This window comes from Cololabis saira, chromosome 24 (assembly GCF_033807715.1).
Source record: "Cololabis saira isolate AMF1-May2022 chromosome 24, fColSai1.1, whole genome shotgun sequence".
NCBI classification, from domain to species: Eukaryota; Metazoa; Chordata; class Actinopteri; order Beloniformes; family Belonidae; genus Cololabis; species Cololabis saira.
The window spans coordinates 15,356,583-15,373,010 of NC_084610.1; the positions used below are offsets into that span (position 1 = coordinate 15,356,583).

Genomic DNA, 16,428 nt, shown 5'->3' on the forward strand with positions numbered 1-16,428 from the left:
GTTTGATTCGATTCGATTGCGTTATTGATTTGGGTTAGGGTAATTAAAACTGTTTTTTCATCTGTTGCATGAATGATATGACTGTAGTTCTGCAACATATTAATACTAGTGTTATATTGAGATTCAACAGCAAGTATTGGCAGCTAATGATGCTGTAAGGACCAATCACCTCCCAGAATGCTGATAAAACTGCTTTCAGAAACATTGTGTGGGTCAGAATGATCAAACAGATCCAGGGCAGCAAACAGAGACGTATGAAATCGCTTTTATTTTTTCCCATTTATGAGAATTTGGTTTTTAGCATTTTATGCAAATGTAACCCCAAGACAGTATATAAAGCAAAGAAATATAGACAATTTATGCAATTATAACTGAAAACTTTAATGTTTTCATACCTTTAAACATATTTAAAGGCAAAAACATGGCACCAGTTATTCTTGTGTCCAACAAAACATTCCTTTTTGGGTATAAACAAAAAAATACCAAAAGTTGTAATGTAATGATGAAGAAAAAAAAAAAAAATTTCGATTTGGAATCGGAAAATCGATCTTTTCAACACAGGCCTAGTTGCATACCATCCTTTCAGTGCTGTTCTAGTATGAAACGTGATTCAACCTAAACTGGGGGGGAAGTGACACTCACCGTCCATTTCTAGACAACACGAACTCCACTCCCTCCCTCTGGAACGGCATCAGACGCTGGACGAGCTTCTTGGGAAGTCCTGACAGTTGCTGCGACCATCTTTCATCACAGCCAGACATCTGTGGGCCGCCGTCCACCGATTCCTTCAGAAAGATCGGTTATCAAATGACAATAAGAAAAAAAAAGCTAAGAGAAATTACATGTGGAAACAAGGCTTCGAGTGAAATAGCATTTATTAGATCGCACTTTGTTTTACCACACTGAATGAAACGTGACGCCAACATGTGACAGTGAAGATTATTCCGTATCAGAGCAGTACCCATGAAAGACTGGATCTTTGACGAGCAAATGTGGGAAGAGGAGCTCCACTTTGTCAAGAAATGTGTGAGAAAATCATTGAAATGTTTTAAAACAATGGTCCTCAAAGAAAAATGGAAAATAACTTTCACATTTCTCTTTCCAAAGCTGATAATATTTGATCACTCAGAGAATCTGCAGCAGTTTCAGTTAATAACAGGTGAAGGCACCAGCCTATGTAGGACAGCTCTCCAGCTCCTCAGACAGCACTGCATCAATACTAATATAAGTCATCGTCTTCACGACAGTGATTCAGCAGAGTGTCTTCAGATCCAACATAGACCGCTACGGGACATCTTTCCTGCCCACGGCGATAAACCTCTACAGTGACTACGGTTACATGCAGTCAAAATTCGGGTTATTGCTAATATTCCGTTTACTGAAACATTCGGAATATTCCGTTTCCATGCGTGAGCAAACAGTTATCCCTGTTTACATGGTAATTAATCATTTGGGATATCTGGATCAAACCAGCGACGCGCGGAGAACGTGATGACGCAATTACCGTCATTTCCGCTTCTTCTTCCTGTATCCAAATTCAAAACAAATGCTGCTTCGCGCAACTTTTCGCTCACCTTCTTGTAAATCTCGCTATCCCCGTACTTTCTACAGTCTACAAATACCAAAATGTTCATATCCTTCATTACATTTATGAAGTGATTAGTCTCCTCCTCACTCCAAAAGTGTGGCGTGGTCTTGCGTTTCCCCGTGTTTATAAGAACTTCCTGGACTCAAAAGACCAGGATTCCTTGCGAACAGAACATGCACAGAAAACAAATTCATGTTCCGTTTGATGGGGATATCCCGTTTGGCATTTACGTGACCGAATATTCAGGTTTTAAAAGGAGTAACCCAGGGCTCATATTCGGGTTTTTAAAAACCGGAATATGAGCAAATTCTGGATATTCAAAGGGGTTATTGGTGTTTACATGGCCGTGCAAATTCGGGTTATTGCCAATATTCGGGTTTTAAAAGGGTTATTGAGTGCATGTAAACGCAGTCAATGAGTCTTTGAGGAGACTTAAACCCTAACCACAGACCCACAGGGTTCAGAGGCATCTGGGAAGGTCCATCACGTAGTAGAGCCATGTTTTTGGCCTGACCAATCACTATTCAAGATCTCTTTTGAAACAAATAGGTGTCATTTTCCTGTTCAATATCGCATTGATTTTAAAAGTTTATCGCTGACTTTTTAGGCCCTTAATAACCAAGCCCCTAGTTATTTTAAAGAACTTTTAACCCCCTACCTGTCAGGGCGCTCCCTCAGATCAGCAAGGCCTTCTGATCATTCTCAGCGCCGGCTTGTGACCAAAGGTGATGGAGCTTTTGCAGTCCGGGCCCCAAAACTTTGGAACTTTTTACCTGCTGAGATCAGGTCCGCTAAATCCCCTACTGCTTTTAAATCTTTACTAAAAACAGTCCTTTTTAGAAGAGCTTTTATTGTGGTGTAATATTGTTATTAATTTTAGACTTGGTTATTGCTGTGTTATGTTCTTATCCACTATGAACTGTATTTTTATCTTGATGTATTTTATTGTTCTTGGGAAGCACTTTGTAACTTTGTTAAGAAAGGTGCTATATAAATAAAGTGTATTATTATCATTATTATTATTATTTGCTCTTGAAGAAAGCCAAGGACCATCCACACTGTGGCTCTGTGATAGTATGGAGATACACCAATGCCCTTGGCAAAGCTCGTTTACGTTTCTGTGATGGTTGCATTAATGCTGAAAAGTATACATAGAGTTTAGAGCAACACATGCTACCTTCAAGATCACATGTTTCCAAGAATACCCATGTGTTTTTGTTTTTTTTATTTTTCAACCAGAGAAAACGACATTATGAACCCATGATATGGGTACTGGGGTGCCTCGTCTGCAGTCTGATTTCTCCCTAAAAAAGAGAATATATGGAGAATTTTGAAACTAAAGAACAGAGACTAACTGGTTCAGCTCCATAATTACATTAAATGTAATCATGGAGATGAACCAGTCAATCAAACAGCAGTGTATTTACGCACGTAGACATGGTCAAGAGGATTTGCTGATGTTCAAACAGAGCATCAGGACAGGGAAGAAAGGGGATTTAAGAGAGTCTGAAATGAATGTGGCATTGGTTGTCAGTGTCAGATGGGCTGGTCTGAGAATTTCAGGAACTGCTGATCTACTGGGATTTTCACACTCAACCATCTCTAGGGTTTACAGGGAATGGTCTGAAAAAGAGAAGACATCCAGTGAGCGGGAGTCGTCTGGATGTCAATGTTTTGTTGATGTCAGAGGTCAGAGGTCGGAGAATGGCCATACTGGTCTGATATGACAGAAAGGCAACAACAACAATGATGTGAGTGTAACGAGCACAGATGGACAACCAAAATATTCCACTTTATTAATACTGTATCAATCCCTCTATGGCTACATATCCAGTTTCCAAAACTATTGAGTTATTAAAGTTAACTCAATAGTTTTGTTATAAGTGAATTTTGGGAAAACTCTGTCAGAGAATTTGAGAATATTTTTGGTGTTTCTTTTGATAAAAATCCACTGGTGTTATTACTTGGAAAAACACCAGAGGAAATTAAGAGGAAAGATACTTGCTTGTTTTAAGAGTAGCATTAATTAAACAAATTACAAGAAATTGGTTAAAGGATGATAATTTAATTAATTCTAAAATTAAATTTTAGGATCTGGAAGGATCTTGTAAATGAGACTTAGAAATCAAGTTTATATTTTTGAAGAAAGATAGGAAAAATGGGTGAGGTACACAACAAACAATAGCCCTAATGACCAATAACATGATTGTTGTGTATGTTTTGTCTCCGAATATGTCTATATTAGATGCAGTACTGGAGTTGAGGGGGTATGAGGGGAGATGGCATCCCCCCTGAAATAAAAACGGTCCAAATCATCCCCCCTGTAAAACTACCATCCCCCCTTTCCATCCCTTATGTCATTTCATCAATGAATGTGGTTTTACTGCTATTTCAACATTTAGAGTCATCACCAGAAAAATAACTTATTTGACAATTTTCACCTGTTTCAAGTAAATTTTCACTTGAAATAAGTAGAAAAATCTGCCAGTGGGACAAGATTTATCTTCTCATTACAAGCAATAAAATCTTGTTCCACTGGCAGATTTTTTTACTTATTTTAAGTGAAAATCTACTTGAAACAGGTGAAAATTGTTGTTTTTTCCAGTGATGAGTCTTGTTTTAAGTGTAATTACATTTTTTTACTAAAATTAGACATTTTAACTAGAAATAAGACAAATATTCTTGTTAAGATTTTGAGTTTTTGCAGTGATCCATTTTACTTATCCTGTGAAGGACAGACGCATATTGATAAGTTCAGAAAACTGTTTTTTATTGTTGTGTTTTGATGTTTATGATGTAAGCCCAGTGGATATTTAAAGCTTACAGAAGGCTGCATTTAACTGCTGCTATGTCATTCCTGCAGTATTTCTGTTGGTGTTTTGGTCACTGCTATTATTTGTAATATATTATATTATTTGTAATCAGCACAAATTATCTGTCCCCATATGATAAAATACACCATCCGCCATGATTTTTTTTTACAACTTGAGTACTGATTATATATGTATAATGTTTTTAATTTTGTTTGAATTTTTTTTTTTTGTGTGTGTGGTTTGTTTATTTTATTCTGTTGTTGTCCTTTTATTTTCTAAAAAATGCAAATAAAAAAAAGAAGTTAACTCAATAAAGTTAACTTTATAAAAGGAGAAAAACTGCAGACAGAAGTCAGCAAAATGTGAATAAACAAGTAAAAACGTTGAACCAGCACAGATGTGCTATTCCCTGGGTTTAAATGAAACAGGAAGCGGAAATGTCCTGCTTACAGAAATAAAAGCACTTATTTAAAAAGGTAGTATTTATAATTACCCGCATACATGAGCAACTAGAGCATATTTGGGGTGACTTAAGAGACAAAAAGAAGCACTTCAATATTAGTAGTCTACTTTACTGTTAATGGTGCGAACAGAGACCGTTTATGGGCATGGTGGACAGCGTGACTGCGAGGTTTGAGTGAGGAACTTTACCATGTGAGCTCAGCTGCTCCAGCTTAAAAAGAAACCACCAATGTTCCTGTTGTGTGAGGTTTTCCTACCCTCTGCAGGAGCTGAACGAGGAGCTGAAATAGAGCTGAAATAGAGCTGAAATAGAGCTGTCTCCAGCAGGTCCAGCAGCAAACTCCCGCCACCGCAGGACTCCGGGACGCTTCCCCTGCTACTGCGAGGTGCGCTCGGTTTATTCCCCGGGACACCCCGGTCTCATGTGTTTGCAGTGCAACTAAGTATTTTAAATAATTACATCATTGTTTGAAAAGTCGACAACATCGTCGGACCACGACCTAAATAATTAATTAAGGAAAGGCAAGTTTATTTATATAGCACAATTCAACACATTTCAAAGTGCTTTACATCAACATTAAAAGCGGCAAGACATGATTAGACAGTAAATAACAAATAAAATGAAATAAAATTATGAGAAAAGAAGGTAAAATAATAAAAAGCACAAGTTGCTGAAAACTAAGGGCAGTAGTACCGCTAATTACAGGACTGTCTCAGAAAATTAGAATATTGTGATAAAGTTCTTTATTTTCTGTAATGCAATTAAAAAAAAAAAAAATGTCATACATTCTGGATTTATTACAAATCAACTGAAATATTGCAAGTATTTTATTATTGCTGATTATGGTTTACAGTTTAAGATTAAGATTCCCAGAATATTCTATTTTTTTGAGATAGGGTATTTGAGTTTTCTTACACTGTAAACCATGATCAGCAATATTAAAATAATAAAAGGCTTGCAATATTTCAGTTGATTTGTAATGAATCCAGAATGTAAGACATTTCTGCATTACAGAAAATAAAGGACATTATCACAATATTCTAATTTTCTGAGACAGTCCTGTAACCAAAAAAAGGAAATCTGTTCCGACGAGACGTGACATATTTTGAACACCCCTGCGTGCCGGAGGGGCGGGGTCTCGCTGTCCGCCGTCTCCCCCCTCAGTCCGCCTCGAGCAGCAGCTCCTTCACTCGGGAAGGATCCACGGCTGTTCAACGGTGGTGAACCACGGCGGTAAGGCGACGTGACACACCTGCAGTGAGCGAGAGAAACGGAGATATAAACCGGGTGGTTGTAAATGACGGGTGAGGGGGGCGTCTGTTTTCGGTGTGTGTGACAGCTCAGGGCGCCGGTGTCCGGCCGCTAGCCGTTAGCCACCGTTAGCAGCTAGCCGCTAGCCGTGGCTGCTAACGGTGGCTAACGGCTAGCGGCTGCAGCAGCTGCTATTTAACTGGCAAATTCACATTTCTGCGCCGCTTGGATATGAGCTCTGGCCGCCGATGTTCTGATTCATACGTCTATTGATCAGATTAAATTCTATTCGCTGACTGGGGTTTGTCATATTTCACACACAAAGGGGAAATCTTTTAATTGTCAAAATTGTAATGGAGTCTGGTGTCACGGCTTCGTTGTTGCAGAGCAGAACCAACACTATCCAACACTATTCTAACGCTTTGGATGACATATTTAGATTTACACCTCCAACTTGTGTTTTTAAATTTGTTTTAGTTATATGACGCACTGTTTAATTAAATGGCATCATCGTATTCATAAATCATTTATAAATAAATAATAAATTAATAAAATAAGGCAATTCACCACAGGGTCACACAGAGTTAATGTTGTATTAGGACTCAAGAACTCAGTCCCTGGAGACCAACGCTGTCTTTTCCAATATCACTATAGATGTTGGTCATATCTTATTATTTTCAATTGAATATGAAGTCAAAATGATGCATGAGAGAGTGTGAAGTATATATTTTCTTATTGAATACCTCCTCACAACTCCATTGCTAATGTCATTTTTCAAACTAAGCAATAAAAGGCAGACTTGAATGAGAATTTGTCCGTGTCAGAGGCAACAAGTCAAACATCCAATCCCCGGATTTCATACTTGCCTAATAAGTTGGCCATAGATCACCAGTATTGACGCACCAGTCCAGATAATTATTGTCTCATTATATTTGTAGAAATTAACAATGACAGTGAGAGCCTACGAGTTGCCACTCTCAAGACGAAGCATCATGATGGTATCTTTTTCATTTGGGGAGGAGGAGAGAGGATCCTGGTTAGGTCCCTGCAGCTACTGCTGCAGATCATATGATGATCTTACAGCCCTGGCAGCGCTGCTCTCCAGCAACATACCCTACAGTTTATTCTGTGTAAATACATGCTTCTCTCTCCACAACCGTTAAAGTGAGATTCCATTGTGAATATTGCATTTAATCCTACCTACTGCTGGGTGAGGTGTAGTGCGATAGGAAGTGCTTGTCACATTAAAATATAATAAATCATAGTTCAAATGCTGTCCTGTGTTTGTCTGTATTTTGTAGCGTCCCCTCCAAAAGCTTAAAATAAATGCTAATAATTGTTTGCCCCAGCCGTCTCACCCGGCGGCTGCACAGCCCGCTGCAGCCACCGCTCTGTTGACCGTTCATTACCCAGGTTAGGGCGTATTTACAGCTGATGACATTATCACATATCGAGGTTGAGGTTGCTGTGTAATAGCTTTCACCAAGGCTGTGGCCCGATGACTAAATTATTCATTGCCTACCGAGGAGGGGGGGGGGGGGGGGGGGGGGGGGTCTCTCATTCCTATAATATTTGGTCGGGGCCATTAAATAATTCATCCGCCTATCCATAAATTGTTTGTTCAATTGGTGACCTTTTCATGGGATTAAGAAAGCACAAAAATAAATTCTTCAGAGACCTGGCATAACGAATGGTACAATTATGAGGCAGGATTGGATCGGATCGTTTGTCGCAGTCTGGTGTTGGTTGCTAAGTGACAGCAGGAACTTTTCCGCCCACTGTGTTTGCGGTTAAAGTCTGAGTGACTGAAAGGACAAAAACAATCACATTATGGCTGTCTAGACTTGGGGCTGCGTACAGGACCTGTTTGTGTCTTGCTTTGTCTTTGACAGCTCGTCACCAATTTAGTGATGAAAGTGCGGCATGAAGTGGATCATTTCCACAGCGCGCTTATCCCGCATCTTCACTACATGCGCTGAAAAGGCAGCGTTCTCTACCTTTCTATGAAATTAAGGAGCCGAGTGAAAACTTGACGAGGCTCTGAATCTGTATTGATTTCCATTAACATCCATTAAAGTCATGAAATGCAGATTTAGTTGACATGGAGCGTGGTGTGGTGTGGTGTGGTGAGATCATACTCAAGCCCCCTCCTGTTTTCTATATGCAGTCTGGTTTATGTTCTACTTGATCCATCATTAAGCTCATCAAAGATGTCCTTTGTAGCAGTATTTTTACTTTGTTTGGGTAATGTCAGGTGGTGGCTCTCTGTCAGTGGGATTTGCTGTAGAGTCGTCGTCTTGTGTGAAAAGCAGGGTGCCAGATTTAATGGGAAGGTAGCCCAGTGAACAGCTCGGCCGCACAGCGTCCAGCGCATCCCCATCGACTCTCCACCTGGTCTTTGAGTACCTAGCTGGCTGCAGACATGTTGCTGCTGTCCTCCTCCCTGTTTGTCGCCACTCTTTCGCTTTCTTTTCCCTTCCCTCTGTGCTCCTTTTCCTTGCGTGTCACTCTAGCCGCTCTACCTCCCACCCTCCCATTTTTCTCCTCTTCCTCTCAGTATCCTTCAATCTATTGCATGTCCCTGGCTGCCCCTTCCTCCGCCTCCGCCCCCCCCACCTCCATCCTAAAGCAGAGTAGCTAATGAAGAGCCCCATTTAGCCGGTGACTTTGGTTCAGTCAGTGCTCCGGAGTGCCAGCCGGCCTCCGCTGCAGCGACTGGCTGTTGAGGCTCTGACATCACACAGGGGCCAGCTGTTGATTTGGCGCTGTCTCCAAGGCTGGCTGGCTTGATGGTTTGTGGCAGGTAGACTTGTGTTCGCAAGAGCGCTCTCGCTCCTTCCATCCTGCTCTCTCTCTCTCTCTCCCCCCCCCTCTCTCTGTGACACCCACTCCCCTCGCCCTCTCCTTTTACATTCCCCTCTTCCCGTCTTCCACTCTCACTCAGTCGAGCAAGAGTACAGGAGGCAGCAGGCAGCTGCCGAGGAGCGAGCTGTGAGGCGACTCCAGCCTCCTCTCCAGCAGATTGTGCCTCCTGTACAATGGAAACTAAACGGTGGCAGAGCAGAAGGGATGGAGGGCAGAGCTGCCGGGCGCACAGGTATGTCCTGCAGCTTCCAGTCGCTCTCAGACTGAGCAGACAACATTCACTAAAGTCTTGTCTGATTTATGATTTTCTGTTGTGCTTTTTCAATATATACTTTTTTTTTTTTTATCAAACTTTGAGGCTCTTAATTTTTTTTTTTCCTCACTATATGACTAAGTTCTGCTGCACTTATTGTTGCTTAAAGATGCAGTTGGATGGGAATAATCAATATCTGTTCTTTTATCGTCTGTTATCAGTTCGTTGTGTCAAGTCAGTAAGCAAGTTTGGTGCCGTTTGCTGTGGCTTGTTAAACCAGGCGCAAATCAAAATGCGGTGTGCCGTCTGTGCCGTGTTGCACGCTGAGCCGAGCCAGAGCTTTCAAAATCTCCTGGCTAGTTCGTCAGCGCTGCTTGTGCTTTTCATTACGAGGATAATTAACCAAGATCAGCCAATAAGCTGCTTCTCTGTGCAGCGTTGTCCAGCCAGGCTCATCCTCTCTGGTGTCTCTCCGTTTGTTCTGCAGGTGTTGTCTGCAAATGGTCTTTTAATGACTCTCAAAGACTTTTTCTCTTTAAAAAAAAAAATGTAATTACATTTTTTTATTTCTTTCTCCAAAGGTTTTATAAATGAAAACTACTTTACTAGGTTTTCCAGTTTTCTCTGTTTATTGTTTCTGCCCTAATTGCCTCGATTGATATTCCCCGGAAGCGCTCTTATGGGATAGGTAATGGATTACCTACATGATCTGCTGTGGATTTAATTTATTAAGGCTGGCTGCACCTCTGCTGCGCCGCACCGCCTTATGCAACCTGAAGGCAGAGTGAGTAGCACAATTAGGGGCTCATTTGTGCCTGTTTGGTCTTTTTATTTTTTAGGGGGGCGGGGGTGGTTTTTTTCTTCTTCTTCTAATTCAGTCTGGGCTATTACAAGCAGTTTCTTATACTCACACTGCATCGGTTGCCCTGAAATTGAGGCAAGCAGTGTATGAAAGTGATATCATTTCATAGGCTTTACCCTAATAGTTCTCTGGTCCAATTATGCAGCTCCCCAGTCTGTGCTTTTCCTGGCTTTGTAATTAGCAGAAATGGTTTGAAAATGGGATATTAGTTACTCAGTTAAGCAAAACACTGAAATCAATTTTATTGCAGTGTGAACCGGCATTAGTAACCTAATTAACTGTTTGTTTGATGCCTGATTTTATTAGTCAGGGTGCACGTCATGCAGTCAGTACAGCCGACTTATTCTAAATCTTCCTCGTTGTGGCTTTGTTTTGAAGTCGGCAGTTAATTGCCACTGCCAGGGAATGTTCAGCAGCTTTTGCTGCGTTTCCTTTTGTTCAAACGTACATTTTGAAAAATCATCCCAACATCAGAGGTAATTATTATCTAGAAACGGTGACACAGAGCAGACATGGCATTACCTTTGTAACTGTGTCTCAGCTTGTGTCTCCAAGTGATTCACAGAATAGGTCTCTGTTTAGTATTCTGTCTCTCCACACAATATCCCATCTGCTTGGCACCGCTTTCGCTGTTGTCTTTTTTTACATGACACTTGCAGGAGCTCATCAGCAGTAATAAAGCTTTAATTTATATTTTTTTCAGTGCATTAAGCTCTGACTGCATGCAGAAAAATCCTGTACCCTTTTTTCCCCCTCTCCCATCAGTCATTGCTGAATTTCTCTGTGGGATCACGCAGAACCTCGCAAAGATAATGGCTTGTTCTTTTCCACACCTTCTTTGACTTATCTCTCCACGCTCTACCGAGAATAGAACCGGGGATGGAGCAGCAGATAGAGGTAGAGGATTGAGGGTCCTTTAGCTGTAGTTGAGCGGGTTATTGCTCAGACAAGAGCTCTGATCTACGCATAGCTGAGCACAACAGAGCAGAGGTGTGGGAGGGAAAGGTCAGCCTGTGGTAGGGAGAAGCAGGTGAGTGCGCTGTGTTTGCACTTGCGGGATGGGGAATAAAAATCAAAAGAAAATGAGATTGCTTTCCTACTCCTCTGGGGGTGTACTTGTTATCGTTGCAGGCTTCTATATGGTTCACAGTGATTGAAAATTGTCATTAGTTTCCCGTTGATCCCTCTGTGAGTAGTCCGTCAAGAGACCCGGTGTTTGATTAACCCAGCTCAGTTGATAGCCACACTTATGACCCTTTGAGTAGGCATTTTCAAGAGTTAATTTCCATCAAAAATGTGTGTGGTTTTTGTCACTAATGATGTTGATCTTTTTGAAATAATCAGATTTTTGTAGATATATTTTAAATGAATTTCAGCGCTGGCTGTCCGGTGATCCTTCTGACAAAAACTCATCTCCATTTTCATCCATTCATGAATTTGTATTGTGTGCTCGTGCACGGGTTCGCTCTGGCTGTGCACGCTTGCCGATATTCTGTCAGTTTTGGTGATAATGGTCGCGTGACACCGAATGATGCCTAAGGGGAGCCTCTTTAAGGTTGCTGCACTCTGCAGTGATTTTTAATCGCAATGAACCACTCCCTGTCAGCGACAGCACAATACTAGACGGTGCACTGGCAGGCGGAGCATCTCCACAAGTGCGCGCGCGCGTGTCTGTGTGTGTCTGTGTGTCTTTTGAATTGCTAGGGCTTGTTGGAAGCTGTTGATCTCCTGTCAAACGGGGATGCTTCCCGGTCAGTGCATCGGGACATTTTTTGGTAGGGTGTATTGTTTACTACACAGCCACGCTCACAAAGGCAGGGTGAAGTCCCGCAGCCACCCGGCAGGCAGGACCGGCTGCAGCCACGGCTGCACTGCCCGCTCAGCGGCTTTGGTCATAAAACCTGGAGCGCCCAGCGCCAGAATCAGCCGCTGTCGGACCAACTTTCAAACTCAGCATTTCTGTGTGTTTGTGCGCAATAGCCCTGGGACTTCAACCTGGCGTTGAAATACAGAGCAGGTCCCTCTATCTTTTTTCCTTCTTCCCAATTTCAGATATTTCCAGGAACTGAAGGCTCTTGTCTTTCAACTTGGAGCAATGAGGACAGAATCCTGAAGCACAGCATGAAGATGATCCTTCTGTCACACATAAAGTACCATTTAACAAGTGCTGAGTGAGCGCAGAAGGGGACAAGAAAGAACAGCGCTGACCAAATGCGGCAAAGCGATGATCGTTCCATGTCAGGCTACGGCTCAGGCTTCAGGCAGAGGCTGTATTATAAAGAAATTTGGGTGTGGGGCTTCAACAAAAGCAGATTTGGATCACGCTGAGAAGATCAGTGGAGGCGAGGAGGATGAAAAATGAGTTGGTATGGAAACCTGGACAAAGGCCAGGTGTAGCAGAGTGGGCTGCATCAGGTGATCTGATAAACAGCTGGACTGATCAATTATTTCTATGGCTCTATTACCTCATTTTCAGCTGACTATGTTTGAGTTGTAGATGGCTAGTCAGAGTAAAACATTTAAAGACACGCTTTGGGGAATTTACCTTTTTTTTGTTCCACTATATTTTATAAGCCAAATGATCAATGGAGTGATAGTGTAAAAGAACTGCAAGCTTCATTTTCGGTGGTACCCTACTGTGACATTAAGTAGCTTTATCTGAAAGCTGCACCATCTGCAGCGGCTAGAAGCGAACAATAATGTAACATTTTCGCTATATAAAGGAGAAACGGAGCTCATTAAGCCAGCAGAAGCTGCTGTTGGAGCTTTCAGATGTCTCCGCTGCCCTGCCACTGTCACCCCGTAGTTCAGCTAAAAAGGAATTTGCCAGAAAATCCAGTATATCTGCGAGACGATATAAAATTTATATGCCACCAAATGGCAGAGGGTTTTGAGTTGAGAAATGCTGTCTTCCCCGCTGCTCTCTGAATACCTAATGCTTGGTTTTTACGAGGTTGGCAGGGGTGCCTTCTCCTGTTGCCTCAGCCGCACTCCTAGTCTCTGTGCTCATCCATTATTTATGGTGCAAAGGCACGCATAGACCCAGAAATAAATACTCACCACACTTTTTTACTTTTTCGCTCTGCCAAAGACACAGAAATATGTCAGAGTTGCTGACATCCTGTCAGTCCACGCGAACTCCGTGACAGCGCTGCTGCCGACCTCTAACCCGCTTGGCTCCCAACAGCCGAGCGCTAACCCCGCGTGCCCTCTGTTGCAGGTCGGCAGGGGTCATGAGGGTGTCGGAGGCCCCGCTCCCTGTGCAGAGCAGCTGAAGCAGACATGGGCAAAGAAGTCTTGGATGGCATCGGTTGGCTCCTCCTCTTTGACGTCACCAGCCACAACCACCACTGGCTACGCAGCAAGTACGACTTTGTTTTTTTCTGTTTCACGAGGCTAGTCAGCCAGAGGGCGCGTTAGGAAGATGAACGTTAAGCTACCATTCCAGAAAATGTGGTCGGTTTATCACTCTTGCACGAAAGCTGGTATCATGAGTGTACTCTTATCACTGAATGTACATTATTTTTAGTTATTTATGAACATTTATCATAGATGCACAACCTAAATTTACATTTTCATAATTTCCCACAAGGAATTTTTTTGCCTTCCACCCAAACTAGGAAAAGTCCCACATTGATTGACTGCAGTAACATTAACATTATTACTGATTATTCTGGTATTAGCTATCCATATGATGATTATATTTCAAATAAAATGTACATCCCTTTAAGATAAAAAATGATAACGTCTTAAAGGAACGACATGACAATGGCAGGATTTACGGTAGTGTAATATCGCCTCACAAAAATAAAGAAAATGACGGTTCCTTTTATTCAGTTTTGATTCTCATAAAACCCAAACTTATTCTGCACAAAAGCACTTTAAATAACAGCAAAATGTCATCAGTAAAGTACTAATAGAGGATGGTTGTGGTTGCGCTTGAGGTGCTCGGTGGACACGCTGCCATTTTCCCACATAAATTAATTAAATAAATAATGGACATCCAAATAACCACATTAAGCCTTTCCCCCTATTTATATTCAGTTTTCAGATGTAAATCTTTTTCACATTCAAACTCAACAAATTGCTGAATTTTATTTGAATACTAATGATATTGGCAGGTTTAATGATATGCGAAAGCACAGCGTTGACCTGAAACAAGTAAAGATATAGGAGGGAAAAACAGTTCAGCAGCTATTCTGCATCGCTTGATTGGCTGAAGGTAGAAATCAGCTGCATCTACACCATCTGTTATAAGTCCGAACCATAAATGATGTCTGTTTTCAGTGTAGGAAACCAGTGCTCTGCCCACTAAACTCCTTAATGTAACACCAAGGACCAAATGATGATCCATATTACTTATGCAGTCAGAACATCAGGGATTCGGAACAGGCTCACACTGCAATTACCTCAGCCGTGAGAGACGAGACGGGGAAATGCGAACACATCAAAGTCCTGAGGCCAAATTTAGTGCAAGGCTCTGGTCCCATGATAAAATGCATTTGAAAGAGTGAATGATTTGGCGAGAAACAAAATTGTTATCCATCACAAGGCTAGCTCTTGAAAATATCTGTCGAAATATTGCAAAGTCTTCAATAGAGCAACTCAAGAGACTTCACTCATCAAAATGTCAACAACGGGCACTAAATATTCAAAGACATGCTCAGCACTCTGGAGTATTAAGCTGTTTTCCTTTGCAGCAGCTGGTGTTGCTTTTATCAAACCTCTGACAGGTTGTTGAAAATCAGGGTCTGACTTACAAGTGCTCGGTCAACTCTGGCTAACCTCCTCGCGTTGCCTGCACTTGGTTCCAGTCCATTTGCCTGGCAGGGAAGCTCCGCAGAGCCGCGCTTGTCGTGCTGCCGCTAACACGGAGAAATTGGGTGCCACCTTTTTTGAAGACGGTGGCCACCGCTTGCAGTCTCAGCTCTTTTGGGACAGAGATAAACAATCAAATCTTTGCCAGCCGCTTTGCTGCTCAGCAATCAGATAGGAAAATGGCTCTGATCACTGACAGCCAAATGGGTTGCGGCCCCGCTGATTGGTTGAAGGCGGGAACACACATGGCCAGTCAAGGAGTAAGTGCTGTCATGTGCGGATTCAGTTCTGATGTGCAAAGTGAATTTGAAGAGCCTATTTCTAATTAACCTATTAATCCTGGCTCTCATGTAGCAGATGTCGGCCCTCCCTTCTTGTGCATCTGTGTGTGGATGTTGCCCTGCATGGGGCCTGCATAATAAGAATGTATCAGCAGGATGAACTCGCACCATGACTTCAACAAAGGGAGGTCACGGCATTACACAGATATGTCCGGCAGTGGACCGTAGGTGCGAGGCGTCCCCTGCTCCAGTCAGAGGCCGTTGGATAAAATCGCTGCCGAATTCAGCAAAAGATTTCAAATTAGAAAATTATTGGAATCCATCCTTTCTTTTTCTTTTCCCTTCCTCTCTTTGGAGAGAATCTGCATGCTGTTCAGACAACTGTGCCGGTGGCTGTAGTTCTTGGATGACTGCACAAGAAGGGAACAAAAACTAAGCTATTTGTTATATATTAATATGATCTAAAATGGTTTAATCATTCCAGCAATTTGGCTGATATTGAATTAAAGATTTAACACTTAACAAGTTTCATGCCAAATAAATGGTTTCTTTCTGAGGAGTTCCCAGTTGTTCCACCTCCTTCACACATTCTGCAGCCAAGATAAACGACCTAAATCCATTTTTCTCTCACGACCCAGTCATGTCCATTGTCTCAATTCGAACAGCTGCAGAGCTGCGAGGCAGCGCAGAAAAACGTAGTGACTGATGACCACAGACCGAGTTGGTGCCACCAACTGCCTCCTCTCCTCTTTGTTCCCGCCGTTGAATGGACGGACCTTTGTCACCAGAGACGTTCCTGGTTGTCAAACACAGGCGTCTCTAATTATGTCAGAAGTCCATTCAGACCTCAAGCCATAAATAATGTTAGCAGCGCATGTTTATCCTGCACTAACAGGCCCAACCTCCGACAATGATGAGCATTTGTCAGGGTTGTGGGAAAGCCATGCTTGATAAACGCGCACCTTCATGCTGTCACTCTCTTAGAACCAAAGTAAACACTTCCTACTGTAGAAGGTAAGTACCTCTAGAACAAAGATACAGACCTCAGTGAGTCTGGAGAACGAGCCTGGTCCAGTGTGAACAAGTAAGTTTTATTTATCACTTTATAGGTTATATTATTCTATTTCATTAGAGAGACACGCCATTTGCTCTAGCACAGTTATTATTAATCATGTTACTGTTCCTGAACTTTTCTGATAAATGTACCTAATGGATGGATTTAGTTATGGTGGTA

General features: G+C 42.1%; 2 protein-coding genes across 10 annotated transcripts in view; one reads left to right on the plus strand and one right to left on the minus strand.

Annotated features, from left to right (window-relative positions):
* zranb3 (zinc finger, RAN-binding domain containing 3) overlaps positions 1 to 5,172 on the minus strand; it is a 141,877-nt gene extending 136,705 nt beyond the window's left edge. Inside the window, exons 1-2 of the mRNA XM_061715461.1 lie at positions 5,121 to 5,172; positions 643 to 761 (exon numbers count right to left, since the gene is read on the minus strand). Coding sequence (XP_061571445.1) covers positions 643 to 761 — 119 coding nt within the window. The 5' untranslated portion in view covers positions 5,121 to 5,172. The remainder of the gene's footprint in view (positions 1 to 642; positions 762 to 5,120) is intronic.
* An 815-nt stretch (positions 5,173 to 5,987) lies between these two features.
* The window catches only part of LOC133424895 (R3H domain-containing protein 1-like), a 54,275-nt gene continuing 43,834 nt past the window's right edge, over positions 5,988 to 16,428 (plus strand). For 5 of the 9 annotated variants that reach the window (XM_061715469.1, XM_061715472.1, XM_061715470.1 and 2 more), the window contains exons 1-2: positions 9,035 to 9,212; positions 13,316 to 13,460. The gene's annotated coding sequence lies outside the window, so the exon portion shown is untranslated. Of the gene's footprint in view, positions 6,098 to 9,033; positions 9,213 to 13,315; positions 13,461 to 16,428 lie in introns of those variants that run through there. The other 4 variants (XR_009770923.1, XM_061715464.1, XM_061715467.1 and 1 more) reach the window with 2 other exon arrangements.